The following is an 18,312-nucleotide window of genomic DNA, read 5'->3' as shown; positions in this document are numbered from 1 at the left end:
CCCCATGACCACAATCCATTTGTAATAGGGGTGGGGGAACAGCTGATTAGACAGCAGCATGTATTGGCTTTGTTCATCATACATTTAATTTTAAGGTGATTACAAAGAATTTAGGAAGAACTTTCATATCTTTTCGCTTATATTTGCTTGGATTTAACTGCAAACAAAATAAGTATAATGCACCGGCAGACCTGAGTAATGCAGTTTTGTTATGACTAATCAGTCAAAGAAAAAAACATAGATCCTGATCTGCTGGTGTATTATGCAATGGCATATCTGAGTCATTGTTTGCAGTTGGACATGAGTATATATGATAATCAGACTGATTATTTATGTTGAACATTTACAACAAATTGTTGAATAATTGATACAATTCATAGACAGCATAAGTCTATTGAAGGTAGGAATTAATCTCTCTCCAGTAAAATAATAGCATCATAGAATATGGATTCTAGGTGAGACTCAAGGATATGGGTTTTTGGTGTTTGTTTCTCCTTTCCACTACCCCTTCCTCTAGAACCTTGCTTTGAAATGTACTAAGGAACTCCCTGCATGCTCCAGATATGGCCATGCTACAGGAAATACTCTATTCATTTGTGCCCATAGTTTCGTTAGTGACCAAACAGTATTCATTGGAATTGTGCAGGAAAAGTGAAGTCTTATGATATGTTTTTATACATTGGGAATTAAATGCATTTCTTGGCATGAAAGAGGGAAATAAAAGAAAAAGTCCAGCAAGAACTCCTGGATTATTCAGAAATTCTTTTATACAAGACCTGGTTCAAAATGTGAGACCTGCATTGAAGTCTCGATTTTGACCAAAAGATGGAACTTTCATGTATTTTATATGTACTTATGAGCTCGATTTATGAACGAGTTGCGAATGAACTGGTAGTGCTACCATAAATGGATTATCACATATCAAGTGTCCAGAAGACATTACAGTTAAAATTCTGAATCACCGTGTCATTTAAACAGATTGCTGTCAAAATTATATTGACACAGGACTGAGTAAATGGCACTATTAAGGACAGCCTGAAGATCAGTGATTTTCTGCGATAATTTTGGAAGGATGAGTTATGTGTACATTCATATTTGTTACAGTATTGATTCATTAATGATAGCCACTCGCTAAATGAATTCTGTTTAACAAGTGGGCCAAATGCATTAATAATTTAGTCAGATTTTGACTTCGCACATTTCAGATATTTGTACCCATGAAAAGATTTTGGATCTTTCATTGGGAAATTGTACTTTAATTGCACTGTACTCTTGCAAGTAGTTGATCTTGTATTTCATTTAAAATTAATCAGTTGAGTTATAAGTAATCAGTTAAATTATAAGTAATCAGGTATAAGTAATCAGTTCAGTTAAAAGTAATCAGTTCAATTATAAGTGATCAGTTCAGTTATAAGTGATCAGTTCAGTTATAAGTGATCAGTTCAGTTTAGTAATTAGTTATTATTCAGTCAGTGAAAATACATGTTGCCAGCAGATATACTGCTAAGCATTGCCATGTGCAAATGATTTGATGAGTGTCTTTTTCCAGAGGGAGATCTTTGGCCGGTAGAACACAGGCCTAAACAAATTATTGTACGCAACATGGTTTTCATTTGAAGGAATGACCTAGTATGAATGGGTCTTTCCTTTGATAACTTGAAGGGAGATTTCTTTCAGGTGATAAATTGGAATACATAACTTAATATTTTTTAAAATAATATGACCATCAGCAAATACCATTTATTAAAGGGACACAGTAATGGACTCTTCTGGATGTAAATCAGAACTTTGGAAGGACTTCTTCGGCTGAAGGCGATGTTTGAATCCAGTGGTTAATTTCAAGCATGCAAGGAAGATGTATTATAAGCTTACAGAAATAGTAATCAAGTCTACATAAAGATATGGAAGGCACCATGAGATGTTCACAGATAAGGCTACACTGAATATTCCTCAGCAAAGAAACTTGAAAAGTGATTGCTTTGCATTCGTGTCCTTTATTCTGATAGTTGCATGCATTATTTTGGTCACATTTTAGTCCACAAATATAGTTTGCTTATTTTCAAAAGGCTTTTTCAGTTTCTGATTTCTAGCTTCTAGAGGTTATATGTTAACTACTTTTGTTTAATTTGACATGTCGGTCTTTGTTTAATAGTCATTTGAATGCCCTATGATCCTGTTCACTTGCTGTTCATGTTTTGGTCAAATTTGTAAAGAGCATTTACTGAGCACATACATTGCCAAAGCATTTTGAACAGGCTCATCTCCAACTTAGAAGATAACAGCAAGACACTGTTCATCTGGGTACTTGTTCCCACCTCATTTTTTTCACAGGTAAAGAAGGAATCCAAAGTTATTGAATCTTTTCAGAGTATTACACTGGAGATCTATTTAGAAATTGGCATTTTAATATTGAAACATCTACATAAACAAGGCAATGCGTATACCCCATTATACAAAATGTTAATTATTCAAAACCATTGGAAGAGACTGACTATATCTGGAAAATTGTCCAGGTAACTGATATAATTTCTACAAAATAGAATGGGGGGGTAGGAGATGCCACTCTGTTTCTATCAGTTTGGATCACTGCACATATCTGATTCACTTAAAATAATGAGATTGACTGTGAACATTGTTTCATAAGCTCAGGTGTGTGTGTATGTATATATGTGTATGTATATATATATTGTAGATATTTTTTATTTTCTTTGCTGTATGATTTTCTGTTAACTTCAAAATACCTTTATTCAAAGAAATAGACACTGGTATTATGGCAGTTTAAGTTTAATTCACTGAAATTATGTTTTAGGAGTATTATCTTATGTTGCAGTTTTGCTTGTGTTATTTTCACTCTTATGTTTTCTTATTTAACAAAATGGAGTAATAACAATGCCAGAAAGAATTTCAGAACAGTAATGGACAACTTGAAATGAATCTTTTTTTGTAGGTACAAATTTGATATGATTACCACAGAAATAAACAAAAGCAAGAGAAGAAAATTAACATTTTGAGGAAATACAGCTCTCTGTCACTTAAGTCCCATCATTATAACACAGTCCCTTTTTTAAGGCAAGTGTGGTAATAAATCCCATTTCATTAAGCAGATTCAGTCTATCCTATACATCATTATTAGATCGTCTGATTATAGAGTGATAGTTCTTATGGACAACATTATAATGAGGGAATGCCGTAATTTGTTCCCCAAGACATTTCAGTGGTCTTATGCCTATACAGTCATCCCTTGTTACAATGCTTTTCAGGAGAGCCTTAAAAATGGACTGTGTTGTTGGCAAAGTCACCTTATAATAAAGTATACATAGTATTATAATTCCATGACCATATTACTGTATTATAATGCAGTGCCATATAGTAAGGGATCACTGTATTCTGCACAAAATTTCAACCTTTTCCATTGCTATGTTCTAAGATCCAAATGTTATTCATTTAAGAAGTGATTCTTATTTTTGACCATTGTTCCACTTTCCTTAAAAATCTCTATTATAAAATACCACTGAAAAATAGACCTCACAAAGACTTTGAAAAATTCTTTTAATTATTATTGCATTGTTTAAGGCCATTAATTATTACTCCACTGTGCATGTTTCAAACTTGTAGCATTTTATGTTGCACAATTATGAGTTTTGTTTTATTTGTTCCTGTTTTCAGTCCTCCTCTTTACCAAGTACTACCCTTGCTCCCCAACCTCATCAAAAAAGACCTTCCAAAGGAGACCTTTATGCCATCAAAGAAGTGGGAACACTTGATGAGAAGAGAGAAACAAAAAGTGAGGGCAAGTCCTCAAATAGTGCAGACAAAAGCCAAGAAAGTCTGATTAGTACACCTTCTGACCCGGGTCTTCTTTTGTCAGATCAACCCACAATATGTGTTCAGGCACCATCAGAAGATCAGCTCTTGAATCCAACCAAATCTGAAATCAAAAAAGCCATTTCTTTGGAATGCTTGACTAAGGAGAAAAGGAAGAAATCATTAGAAGAAAAATTGCAAGCTGTGAGATTTGAGGCTGAAATTGAAGAAAAGGAGATTATTGAAATGCCAAAAAGTGCTGTATCAGAAACCCTTTCTGATCCAATAAAGAAAGGAAATAAGGACAATGGTGGCAGCCATCATCATCGAAAAATGTCGATCCAGAATTTGAAACTAAAATTTAAGCACAAACAAGGTAAGCATAAAGAACATGAATCGGCAGAATCTGTTAAATCGGAAGAAGAGGAGCCAAATCTTCATTTTTCAGACCAATCCAAATTCAGTGTTCGGCCACAATCACCCATACGTTCATTGTCAGATGATCAACTTTTGAGTCCAACAAAAACTAAAACTAAAAGGGCCATCTCTTTACCACTGGTACACTCTAAGGAGAAGAGGAAGAAATCAATAGAAGAAGAATTGCAAGCTAATGGGAATTTGGATGCTAAAATTGAAGAAAAAGAATTGATTGGGGTGCAAGAAATCCTTTCAGATCCAGTAAATGTAGAAAATAAGGACAAAGATGTATTCCATCATCATCGAAGACTCTCAGTCAAAAATATAAAGCAAATATTTAAGAACAACGATCGTAAGAACAAAAACCAAGAGTCAGCAAAATCAGTTAAAGTTAAGGAGGAGGACATTTCTGATTCTTCTGTTGCGCTTCAGAACACGGAAGCAGTTTCCTTAGCTGAGCAGCTAGATCTCAGATTCTCTGAGGAACTGGAGTGCAGAGCATTTGAAGAATTACAGCGTAAAGTTGTGACAGAGTCAAAGTCCTCAGAGGAATCAGAGCCCAACTCAGAAAATGAGGACAGAATATATTATGAAGAAGGTGAGAAGCCCCCAATGGGGGATCCCACTGCTGGCAAGCCTAAGCCAAGAAGAAAAAGTATATTTGAAAGGATGGGTATCAAAGTGAAGGAGTTAGTTAAAGGTAAAGAGGAAGAGGAAGAGGTGGAGGAAAAATCAGTGTGGCATCGCAAAATTTCATTTTTTGATCTGACTGGGGAGAGCAACAGTATAAAGCCTGTCCGTCTTAATATGCAATTACGAGATATGATGACCTTTGGTAACATTGGTATGTGAACGTACTCCAACAAAGCTTGATATCTTGTAACAGAGTCAAAACAAAGTACATTTATCTTGCTAGCCAAGAGCCAGAAAAAATAATTTATTGCCATAAAAAATCTCTTGGAAATTATTTTACATTCTTGGCTTTGCAGTTTATTTTAAATTGCTTTAGGTTTGCATTACGGTACAGAAAATGCTGATGCAGTGATTTTCAAATCATGCATTCTTTTTCTTATTTCAAAAGATTTTGATCATTATGTACCATGCTTTCTTTGATTTGATTCCAGTTGCAAGATATAAGACTTTGTCTCATGATGTTAGGTTTGACCCATTTAATCACATAACTTTATAATCAGTGGACTGTATAGCCAGATATAACCTTAACACTTTCTGACAGCATCCTTTGTCTTGCTGACATATTACTACTTTCTTGTATTATCTGCTCCTCTTTTCAGGGTGAGAACAGGGTGCCTACCCTACCAAGTCCCCAGCATGTATCCTCTGGTGTGGGTGATAACTCAGGCCTGCCTGCATCTTGCCTGCTAGCTATTACTTACCCTACTATGTAGTTTGTAGTAGTGACTACTTATCTCAGTACAGCATACTATAGTAACTAGTACTCTATTGGGGTTACTGCTCCTGTATATACTTGTCTGATTTTATTGTTCACCTTCAGACATCAGTGACAGTATGGTAAAAACACATTTATAGCAGACCTTTCAGGATCCACAGAATCACTTTGTATAGCCAGTCCTTGTATCCTTGGAACATGAATGGCCAGCTTTCACTTGATCTACAGAAACAGCAACTTTTTTATCTTTTCTAAAGGAAGGGTGGAGCTGTACCATGCAGTTTAATTGAACTTTCCATGTTAATGCAAAATTCTGCCACAGTGTACATAAATACTGATGTCTCATAAGGACTTGTGGACAGGGTTTAGCCATGTATGAACATGGGGATTTTGATAATACTGCAAGGGTTTAACCCCACCTGCTTCCAGACAGGATTGTCTGCTTGTAAATGTAAGCAACAGGATGGACTCCATTCCTTGATTATTTGTCATGGAGATGAGCAGATGATAACAATGCAAGAATTAAAGTGAAAAAGATGGAAAAAGGAGGGAAAGTAGGAAAAGAGAAAAGAAAAGCAGATTAAATAATATTGGGTATAAAAGAAAGAAACACAATAAAAACTTTAATTTTTTTTTTGCAGTGTTTCATTTATAAGCCAACCTGATAAAATTTTAATCCAAATAAATACAAAAGCAAAAACAACAACTGAAAGTGTGAGACATTGGACAACAAAAAGTTGTACTTTATTCTGCCCTTAGCAAAGATATTCCACAACTTTTAAAATCAACACTTAAATAACAATAAAAATATGCCAACAATTTTCTTATTATTTTTTAATTATTTATGTATCATGATGTTATATTTTCAATAATGAAAGATATTTTTAATACAAATTCAGCCTTAGTTAAGCGATTTCAGATTTAATAGTTTGTGCAGCAATGTAATTTTAATTATAACAAAATATGTGCTCTTGGATTACGGTATGTACTTGTTTATAAGTCTTGTCCAACTGCAAACTGCATAGACCCAAATCAGCTGTAGAATAGTGTGCCAGCAAATCTGGGTCTATGCAGTTTGTTAGGAGTACTTAGTAGAACAAACAACATAGACTCTAGTCTGCCAATATGCAATGGCGGGTCATGATAAGTTTTTGTCAGCAGTTGGACTTTTACATAAGCATATGTAGTATTTCTTTATATACCTGCAGCTATGATGAAGAATGTGTACAGTATGGAAAGATACAGCTACTGATATTTAAAGAAAGGTTTGGATGGTCCATCATCATCTTCAGAGCTTGGCTATATGTAATCAATACAGAAACAAAATTAGATCTTACAACTTCAGAACTGCATTTGATGTCCCTTTTATCCTTTTAAATAAGTATTGAATTGCAGTTACCCTTGAATGTGTATGGCCACGTCAGTGCAGAAAAATTGCTTGCTGATGGTCATCACAGCCCATTTAATCCAAACTGTATGGAATTTAAAAAAAGTTGTGACAAAAGAAAATAATTTACATCTATTATCACTCCTCCATAATTTGTCCAAAATGAAGATGAACATGGTAAATGATATACTGTTATTAAAAGCTCCTGCAAATACAGATCTTCAGTCGTTCAGTATTTAATGGTTTCTAGTAATTGGGAAGAAAAAAAACATCTGGCCTAATACTGCACTCTCTGCATGCACAGCTGACAGAAGAGGCCGTATAATTGTATTTTTTCCTCAATTATTGTGTCTAGTTTTATAAATGTAAGTTTCTAGTAAATCGCTTGGGATGACCTGACATAGCTTAAAATAAGTTTCAGCTTATTATTTATTAATGGCCCTAATCTCATCCAAGAGATAGTATTCTATGAAAATGTAAAGAACAGCATACAAAATTGAATCTTTGAAATATGACATTGGAAAATATGACCATGGAAAGATAACAGCACAACAGATTATATAAGAATTTGCTTAAATGAGGGGAAATTGGAAGATGATACAAAAGAGATATTTAAAATTGTTTCGTTAAAGAAGGACATTATGTTAGATTGTAGTTCAAGTAGCACAAGTTATTTGAGGAACAACAAATGTCGGTACTTGGTGATAATGAAAAAAGTGGAATGGCAGGAGAAGCCACCAGCATAAACAATATATTGTAAGTAATATCGAAGATAAATGAATATCCTTACATTACATATTGTCAGTAACATCAAAGACAAATGAATATCCTTACATTACTAAAGATACAAGTTGGAGCCTGAATATGACCCACTTGAGGAAATCCTGAAGAACGACATAAAAATGAGTCAAGTTGAAAAATGATCTTCGCCCAACCAAAAGTTTTATCAAAAAACATTATGTTGCACACCTCAATACATCCACAATTCAATACATCCATAAATGCTCTTCTTATCTTCTTATCTGGCCATAAAGAAAGTGATCAAATTCATGAACTAAAAGATAAAAGTTACTGGTAGTAACTCCGTCAAGACGGTCATTCAAGTTGCAAGTGGTAAATAACGTCTTGTCAATAAACCCATTTTCTGTACTCATACTAAGCACTGGTGCATTAATTGGGTTGATTTGTGCATGCTATATATATATGTGTGTGTATATATATATATATATATATATATATATATATATATATATATATATATATATATATATATTATACAAAATGAATACAAGATTTAATGTTTTCAAAAATGGTAATCCATAATGTAAATTTTTATTTTAAAAAAATTAACAAGAAAGCAACATCCAATCAGGGAGTTATAAGAAAGGGGCCTCACTAGCATTTTTGTTACTTTCTTCAAGTTTTCACCTTCTTTCACTTTTAATTTTAAAATTTAAAGGCAAAAAGCAATTTATATTGAAATTCTAGTACTTCATTCATTGAAGTGTTATATTTATAATTAGTAAAGACAAATTGCACCTGATAAAACAAGTATATTTGGTGCAGTCCATGCTGTACTGAGAACTTGCACCTCCACATCACTTGTCAAAGGCACTATGAACACACATTAGCTAGACTTAATAAGTGAAATAGCTGAATCAGTGTTTAAGTATTTTTCTCACCAAAAGTTTTGAAATTTTTTGTACATGTTGAACAAACATGAAATTTGACCAGATCTTTCATGGCAGGGGTGATTCGCTATTTAAAATTGACATGACATTTTGGTAAACAACCCAGACTGTAACTTGTACAGCAGACTGGTAAATGTTTAAGACAGCTATTTGGAGGTGCTCTGATTTTTAGATAGACTTGTATTTGCAGAGGGATAGTAACACCCCCTTTACTTACTGTAAACATAAATGTAGATGTATACTTTCTACCAGCCATCACTATATCTCTATGCCAAACAAGAAACGGTATGTTTCATCTACATCAAATACAAATGATTCCAGTCCAGGGGAAAATCTTGCAGCTTCTTGCCTAAAAAGATTTTATTGTATATGGCTACCATATTGTTTTTGTGGCAGCTAAATACACTAGCTCTTACGACATCTGAAAGAAGAATCGTTCTCTTGCAAGAAAATAATTTGCTTCATAAGTACATGTACCAGAGTTATTCTTTTGCCCATTGACAGCAGACTTAAATTTTTGAATACGTGTATCTTGACACAATAAGTTTTAAAAATTCATTGCAGATAGGAACAAAGTTTATGGATTGGTGGTGAGGGGGGGATCTGCATTCAGGTTGTTTCAGAATTATAGCCCAGTGTTTTTAGAACTGGTAAACAAGAAATAGTAGACCATCCAGAATAATGTTTGCACACAGGTGTCGATATCATCATTTTGATGGCACAAAATACAGCATCATTTTTGGCAGATATAAGCTGGCTGCATGTTATGTTCAGGGCTAAGAAATCTAAAAAGCATGGCACTCAATATACAAACATATACATGCATGGCTGTAGGATGACTTAGGCTCTTCTCCAGTGTCTTACAATACATCTCTAATATAAAGCTAGCATAATAGTCAATAGAATAAGCTGAGTTGTACCATCACAAAATGAACTTGCAGATCAGGATCACGGTGTTTATTCAACTAAAACTGATATCAGCCATAGTGTCGACACTGATGTACCATTTTCGTAGTGTAGAGACTGAGATGCCATTGGAATATTCAGTGGCAGATCTGTTTCCTTAATGTATACATTTGGTATACATTATATGCAGCTGACGATGGTACCGTAAGCAAGCTAGCCCAGACATTAACAATTCGTTAATGAGTAAGTTGATTTTATGTAATGAGCCTAAATTTTACATGGAAGAAAATATTGACCTTTTACCAGACTCATAGTAGAAAGTTGGAATTGGGGTAAACCACACGAGTTCACTTTGATGGCACATACAGCTCTTACAGATTTATGATACGTATTGGAGAAGACCTTAAGTGTGTATATATTTATAGGATGCATGATTGTTTCATTGTTTATAAAACTTTTTCAAGAATGCAGGTAGAATTTTTATGTTAACCAATAACTCTGTAATTTTCTTAATTTCAGTCAGCAAAATATAATTTGTTTGTCTTCATTTTACTAACATTTATATAGTAGTTTTCATTAATTAGTCACTACTAATTTTCACTTGATTATAGATAAATGGTGTTTGTATGAGCCCTACAAGTTATAGGCCCAAGAAGCCTTTTGCTCCTGAAATGAAACGGACAAAGTCTCAAGGTACCCGTAAACTGCTGAAGGCTCAGAGTGTTGCTTCTACCGATGATCCCAACCTAGGTGGAGGTGCAGATTTTAATTTCAAATGTAGCGCTGTTGTTTTGTAAACCCTTCTTTCCCTGTGTCACCAAACTCGGAATGGCTATTTCATGTGAACGTTGTAACTGTTAACCTCTGACTGAAAGCTTCCTCAATAAATTGATGTTAATAATCTTTTAGAGTAAGTACTGAAAAGTGCTGTTATTTCAGATTTCTCAATCAAAAGGTTTTCGTTTCCTAAGTTTTAGATAATGCACAATCTGTAAAAATTTAGTTTGTAATTTAACTTTATAGGATTTCATACTGTTTATTTGACCATGTTTGATAGAGCTGGACGTTAACCATGGTCCTATTACCAGAGACAACTAAAAATTAAATTTGTATAAGTAAAATCTGCAGTTCAGTTGTTCGACCAGACAAGTAGGTTGAAGGACTGAGCGATGTATTTATTCAGTCATCAAGAGTATTTATGTCCAAAAATGAACTAATGGAGTACTTTTATAAATTACAGATGAGAACTTTTAGATAGAAGAATGTTTTTCAGACTAGATCAGTGTCGAAGTCACTTCAAATTGCCTATGACAGAAAAATTAAATGAATGTATCTTTGTACCTTGGGCAACTAAAAAATGCTAAAGTTTGGGCCCCTCTGTCATAAGTCTTCACTCCGGACCTTGAAAATATAAATAACTATTCAGAAGACTGAATTTCCATTTCAAATCATATTTCCAGTTCTTGAAAAACAATTGGTTACTTGAAATGTTTTGTCAAGTTGTATGATGGAGAGGCCAAGCCATTGTATAATGGAAGGGCCAAGTCAAAATATAGTTAACAATGAGAATAAAAACGAATAGTATCATCGCTATATTTTGATTGATATCCAGCACTGCTTCAGAATTGTGATATGTTTCCTGAGATGGAATAAGTTGCACAGTGGGAAGTGAATATTACACTGGAGAAAGATGAAGGTCTTTAGATAACAGAAAAGTATTTATGCATGTTGCTTAAGTGCTCTTTCTCGATCCACAGTGATCAGAACAGTCGGAAACAAGCTCTTATTTTAATTCACTGTGTTGAGAGCACTGGCTAACTTCTAGCTAAAATTATAGACCTTTCTTGGACAACTGATTTCAGTCAGAGGTGTACTGTACTACAAGTCAGTTTGTTTTATTCTGGACCTCAAATTCTGTCAAGGCTACTCAATTATAAGTGATTCAAAAATGAAGAAACATGTTGTTTTGAAACCTTCCTGATGCAATTATTGTTTGTGGACACTAAGGAAAAAGACCAAAGATATTTACTTTCTATCAAATATCAGCTATTCACCCATTTCAGAAACAATGCTTAAATTTTCTTGATCCTCTATTTACGACACTCATTATACCACCAAATCCTAAGTCAAGAGAAACTTGGATTCACCATTTACTTTCTTTTATATTTATTATTTTATTTAATAACTCAAACGTTTTCTTTTTCTAATTTTTGAATTGATGTTTTTGATAGTACTTTTCCCTGTGGAGTATGTAAAGTCTGATCTTGTCAGTTCAGTTGATGGCTGTTTTTCCAGTTTAATAATTAGTAATAATGGAATATTTATATGTAACACATGCAGCATTGTGGTAGATGTTGTTAGTTAAAACATAGATTATTAAACAAACTTGGTTCAGATTAGGATTATTGGTGTTTAATAAAAATCTTATAGCATAGTAAATGTATTACTGAAGTCTGTTTTAAAATAAAGTGCACTAAATGCATTAGTTTGTTCTAGAATAAATTGCTATAAATACATTAGTCTGTTCTAGAATAAATTGTACTAAATGCATTGGTCTGATCTAGAATAAATTACACTAAATGCATTAGTCTGTTCTAGAATAAAGTGCACTAAATGCATTAGCATGTTCTAGAATAAAGTGCATTAAATGCATTAGTCTGATCTAGAATAAAATTGCACTAAATGCATTAGTCTGATCTAGAATAAAATGTGCACTAAATGCATTAGTCTTTTCTAGAATAAAATGTACTAAATGCATTAGTCTGTTCTAGAATAAATTACACTAAATGCATTAGTCTGTTCTAGAATAAAGTGCACTAAATGCATTAGTCTGTTCTAGAATAAAATGTACTAAATGCATTAGTCTGTTCTAGAATAAATTACACTAAATGCATTAGTCTGTTCTAGAATAAAGTGCACTAAATGCATTAGTCTGATCTAGAATAAAATGTGCACTAAATGCATTAGTCTGTTCTAGAATAAAATGTACTAAATGCATTAGTCTGTTCTAGAATAAAGTGCACTAAATGCATTAGTCTGTTCTAGAATAAATTGCACTAAATGCATTAGTCTGTTCTAGAATAAAATGTAATAAATGCATTAGTCTGTTCTAGAATAAAGTGCACTAAATGCATTGGTCTGATCTAGAATAAAGTGCACTAAATGCATTAGTCTGATGTAGAATAAAGTGCACTAAATGCATTAGCATGTTCTAGAATAAAGGGCAATAAATGCATTAGTCTGATCTAGAATAAAGTGCACTAAATGCATTAGTCTGTTCTAGAATAAAGTGCACTAAATGCATTAGTCTGTTCTAGAATAAAGTGCACTAAATGCACTAGTCTGTTCTAGAATAAAGTGCACTAAATGCATTAGTCTGTTCTAGAATAAAGTGCACTAAATGCATTAGTCTGTTCTAGAATAAAGTGCACTAAATACATTGGTCTGATCTAGAATAAAGTGCACTAAATGCATTAGTCTGTTCTAGAATAAAGTGCACTAAATGCATTAGTCTGTTCTAGAATAAATTGCACTAAATGCATTAGTCTGTTCTAGAATAAATTACACTAAATGCATTAGTCTGTTCTAGAATAAAGTGCACTAAATGCATTAGTCTGTTCTAGAATAAAGTGCACTAAATGCATTAGTCTGTTCTAGAATAAAGTGCACTAAATGCATTAGTCTGTTCTAGAATAAAATGTACTAAATGCATTAGTCTGTTCTAGAATAAATTACACTAAATGCATTAGTCTGTTCTAGAATAAAATGTGCACTAAATGCATTAGTCTGTTCTAGAATAAAATGTACTAAATGCATTAGTCTGTTCTAGAATAAAGTGCACTAAATGCATTAGTCTGTTCTAGAATAAAGTGCACTAAATGCATTAGTCTGTTCTAGAATAAATTGCACTAAATGCATTAGTCTGTTCTAGAATAAAATGTAATAAATGCATTAGTCTGTTCTAGAATAAAGTGCACTAAATGCATTGGTCTGATCTAGAATAAAGTGCACTAAATGCATTAGTCTGATGTAGAATAAAGTGCACTAAATGCATTAGCATGTTCTAGAATAAAGGGCAATAAATGCATTAGTCTGATCTAGAATAAAGTGCACTAAATGCATTAGTCTGTTCTAGAATAAAGTGCACTAAATGCATTAGTCTGTTCTAGAATAAAGTGCACTAAATGCACTAGTCTGTTCTAGAATAAAGTGCACTAAATGCATTAGTCTGTTCTAGAATAAAGTGCACTAAATGCATTAGTCTGTTCTAGAATAAAGTGCACTAAATACATTGGTCTGATCTAGAATAAAGTGCACTAAATGCATTAGTCTGTTCTAGAATAAAGTGCACTAAATGCATTAGTCTGTTCTAGAATAAATTGCACTAAATGCATTAGTCTGTTCTAGAATAAATTACACTAAATGCATTAGTCTGTTCTAGAATAAAGTGCACTAAATGCATTGGTCTGATCTAGAATAAAGTTCACTAAATGCATTAGTCTGATGTAGAATAAAGTGCACTAAATGCATTAGCATGTTCTAGAATAAAGGGCAATAAATGCATTAGTCTGATCTAGAATAAAGTGCACTAAATGTATTAGTCTGTTCTAGAATAAAGTGCACTAAATGCATTAGTCTGTTCTAGAATAAAGTGCACTAAATGCACTAGTCTGTTCTAGAATAAAGTGCACTAAATGCATTAGTCTGTTCTAGAATAAAGTGCACTAAATGCACTAGTCTGTTCTAGAATAAAGTGCACTAAATGCATTAGTCTGATCTAGAATAAAGTGCACTAAATGCACTAGTCTGTTCTAGAATAAAGTGCATTAAATGCATTAGTCTGTTCTAGAATAAAGTGCATTAAATGCACTAGTCTGTTCTAGAATAAAGTGCTTGAAATGCATTAGTCTGTTCTAGAATAAAGTGCACTAAATGCATTAGTCTGATCTAGAATAAATTACACTAAATGCATTAGTCTGATCTAGAATAAATTACACTAAATGCATTAGTCTGTTCTAGAATAAAGTGCACTAAATGCATTAGTCTGTTCTAGAATAAAGTGCACTAAATGCATTAGTCTGTTCTAGAATAAAGTGCTTGAAATGCATTAGTCTTCTAGAATAAAGTGCACTAAATGCATTAGTCTGATCTAGAATAAATTACACTAAATGCATTAGTCTGTTCTAGAATAAATTGCACTAAATGCATTAGTCTGTTCTAGAATAAATTACACTAAATGCATTAGTCTGTTCTACAAAAATCAGATTTATGACACTAGATTGTAAAGAAAAGTAAATACAATGGTCAATTTTACAAAGGTGAGATTTACAAGACTAGACTAAAGAACAGTAAGTGCAATGGTCTGTTTCTGCGAAGGTCAGATTTATGACACAAGTCTAAACATTTATTCTAGTATTTTTACCTTTTATTATGTTCTCTATGGATGGATTAGAATTCAGTTTAATAGCTTTATTTAGTAGTGCCATTTTTATATTTGATTTGCCTAATTTAAAGACTCTCACAGTTATATAAGAGTGGGTGTGTCTGTCTGTATGCGTTTGTAGTACATCACATGAAATTTCATACTTGAAATGGTCAACAACAAGAGATTTATTTTCCCTTGGCCATTTATTGACATCACATGAAACTATATGACATTCCAAATGTTTTTTGCCTTCTCCGTAATGGAAACTTCTCGTACACTTTTGTACGGTGGGGTACATAATGCCCATGCCTTTGGTTCAGGTACAATACCCAATTATGTGATGCAGTGGTCTGTGCAAAGTTTATTTGGTGAAACCCCAGTTTTATATTTGAATGCAAACAAGTGAAAACGTCCTGTAAATTTAGGTAAGTAGATTCAAACTTCTGTACGAAAGATGCACAACCCGACATCAGTTATGTTAACACCAACAAATGCATATAAAACGATAATTTCCTTCCAACAGTGAATATAAAGGCATAAGAGCATTCTTGAACAGTCCACCAAATATCTATTGTCTAGAATGTTATTATAGATGGTATGTATTTTACACCATTATAAACTTGAAACTGGATCACAATAAATAAGCATTAAATCTCATGCTGTGCATATCATGTAATCAGATCTGTAACTGTAAATGAATCTAGGCATGATACACTTATCATACCTACAGCGCTTAACAGCACTCCTTTGATAACAGCATACCATTATGTTACATTTGAACTTGCTCTAACAGCTACCTCAGCCAACTTTTTATGTTGACCGCATTTCTCAAGACCCCTTATAATGCATTCCTACTAAAGTTAACCTCCATATGACAGTGACCTCTATATTACCACCAGTTTTAGCAAGCCCCAGTGGTGGCTGTTATATGCAGTGTTCATTGTACTAGATATACAGTTCTATCATGTCAATTATGCATGTATCTTAGATAATAAGTTGGATGTGTTTTAGTTTAAAACGAATATTCTAGGATGGAAGTGACTAAAATTATTTTGGAAATAATGATTGCCTGTTCTTTGAAATCTACTGATTATTGACCAGTATAGCTTATGGGATGGCCTTTTGTCCACATCCATCAAAACATTAGCACAAGTTTGTTATCGCCACTCCTTCTTAACTACTTGGAAGATGGTGTTGGAACTTTATACACATATTCATTCCAAAATATAGTTGTATTAAACTCGGATATCTAATATGCTTACCACAGTGACATACTTGCATCCATTGTGGTTGAAAATCTTGTTCTTACTCAAGAATAATGGAGAGGGTTTCGTCACTCGTAAGTTGTTAAGAATAAACAGTCATAGATTCTTGAAAATTCTGTTCAGCCAGTAGAACATCTAGCCCCATCAAGGTACCATTGTTGCAATTTCATTTTTGTATTATCATGTACTAGCTCTTTTGTTCAATGACAAAATAACTTTAAAAAACTAGCTGAAGGATAAAATCACGTTAAAGGAGACCAGAAATAAAAATTTTCCTTTTATGTATGTAATTCTCTACAAATTGTTAATTAGACTGTAATGTTTATAAATTAAATATCATAGGCGGGTTGTGATTATATTGCACAGAAGATACCATGGTTCCGTAAATTTTCAAGTTTTTCCGAGTTTTGATGAGATGACAGATCATGTAGTCCCATGACGCAATAATAGCCAGTTATCGAATAGAAACAGAAACATGGTGAGCGAGATAGACAGGAGGAGACCAGATGGGTTTCTCATTCAAAAGTTGAATCTGCTTCCGAGATATGCTCATAACTATATCTGTTGAATTTTGTGTTAACAATGTGTTTAAGACCTGATAGGCAAAAAGTACAGCAATAAGGTGTTTGTATATATTTTGGAATTTAAATAAAGCAATGTAATTTTAAAATAAATACTTATACATTGTGTGCTGTGCAAAAATGTGACAAGTATTAAGTGATGGTGCCCAATGTAAAAATCAAAACTTAACCACAATGCAATAAATTCATATAAGAAGGATGAGGTTCAATCGTATTATATGTAAATGACATATTCTTTACCCCCCCACACACACACACGTCTTAAGACTTAAACCTAAGAAAATAATGTGGGATATATAATGTGGGAAAAACAGTTGCCACATGTATGGTAACTTGTGCAGATTTGAACTGTTAAAATGAAGTCCTAGACATCGTAAGTTAAAACAAAATAGGGCATCGTTTATTTGCCAATCGATTGCTGAGGTTTACATATACACACTGTAGAACATGGTTTCTTTGAAGTATGTCCAAACGGCAGTCCTATTCACAAGATAAATGCAAGGATAAGGATTAACTGTTAATTAGTCACACTGCCCTTATGATTGTGTACTTAAGTTTAACCTTTAGCTATTAGGCAGTTTAGCCATGGCTGACCAGAATAAGATACAAGGGTATTGTCCTGGGGGATAATAAGGCATATTACAGGGAGAAATGGCAGATACTATTGGCTCTCGTATATTGGGACAAGGCGGGTGGGGTCAGTAGTCACCTCCCCCCCCCCCCAATTTCTATTATCAGCCAGTTAATTTGAAACTTTGATTTTATAGCTGACCTCTTTTCTTTTAGTCGCTGCTATTTAAACATCCCAAGGGATAGTTTTATATCAGTTGCAATCTTTACAGATTACCATTTATACATACTACATGTAACAAGCACAGACTTGTTTTTTTTTTTTTCATTTTAAATTTTTTTTTAAGATTACTGAAAATTGTGTTTCCTCGAAACTCGACAGGCTTAGAATCTTATTTTTTAGCAAAGCTTTAATTTGATTGAAGTCAGGTCTCAATTTCACCTAGGACAGTGGTGATTTGATTTAGATTGTGCCGTGTTAAGGCATGTATGTCAACATCTTGAAAATATATTTACTGATTTCATCAGCGCGATCAAAGTTTCCTCAGGCAAACAATTTTTTAAAAGCCCGTCGGGCACCTCACTTTGAATACACGACATGCCCAAACTAAAATCAGAGGGGCCCCGGGTGTCAGGCTATCAGATTTTTTTTAGCACTGCTGGTGTAGATAAAAGATCAATGAATTGATTGTTGCATTTTGTGGTCACTTACTTGGCCTCCTGCCTATTTATGTAACTCGCATGTTTAACACTTTTCTGGAACAGCTCCAACTATTAGTCAAGGCCTAACATTAGTGTATCCTTGAGCTGCCATTTTTTCAGGGTCCCTCTCGTAACATTCCTTCGAGAAATGTAATG

At 33.5% G+C, this 18,312-nt stretch overlaps 1 protein-coding gene across 1 annotated transcript in view; it reads left to right on the top strand.

The window, feature by feature from the left end:
• The window catches only part of LOC149797316 (syntaxin-binding protein 5-like), a 252,736-nt gene that overhangs the window by 180,539 nt on the left and 53,885 nt on the right, over nt 1–18,312 (top strand). Inside the window, exon 20 of the mRNA XM_089962039.1 lies at nt 3,667–5,065. Within this exon, the coding sequence (XP_089818165.1) occupies nt 3,667–5,065 (1,399 nt within the window). The remainder of the gene's footprint in view (nt 1–3,666; nt 5,066–18,312) is intronic.

The sequence above is a fragment of the Sinohyriopsis cumingii genome, chromosome 6 (genome assembly GCF_028554795.1).
Source record: "Sinohyriopsis cumingii isolate HCF-2022 chromosome 6, ASM2855479v2, whole genome shotgun sequence".
Lineage (NCBI taxonomy): Eukaryota > Metazoa > Mollusca > Bivalvia > Unionida > Unionidae > Sinohyriopsis > Sinohyriopsis cumingii.
The sequence above is the reverse complement of the archived record's forward strand: the minus strand, read 5'-3'. Positions and strand labels throughout refer to the sequence as shown.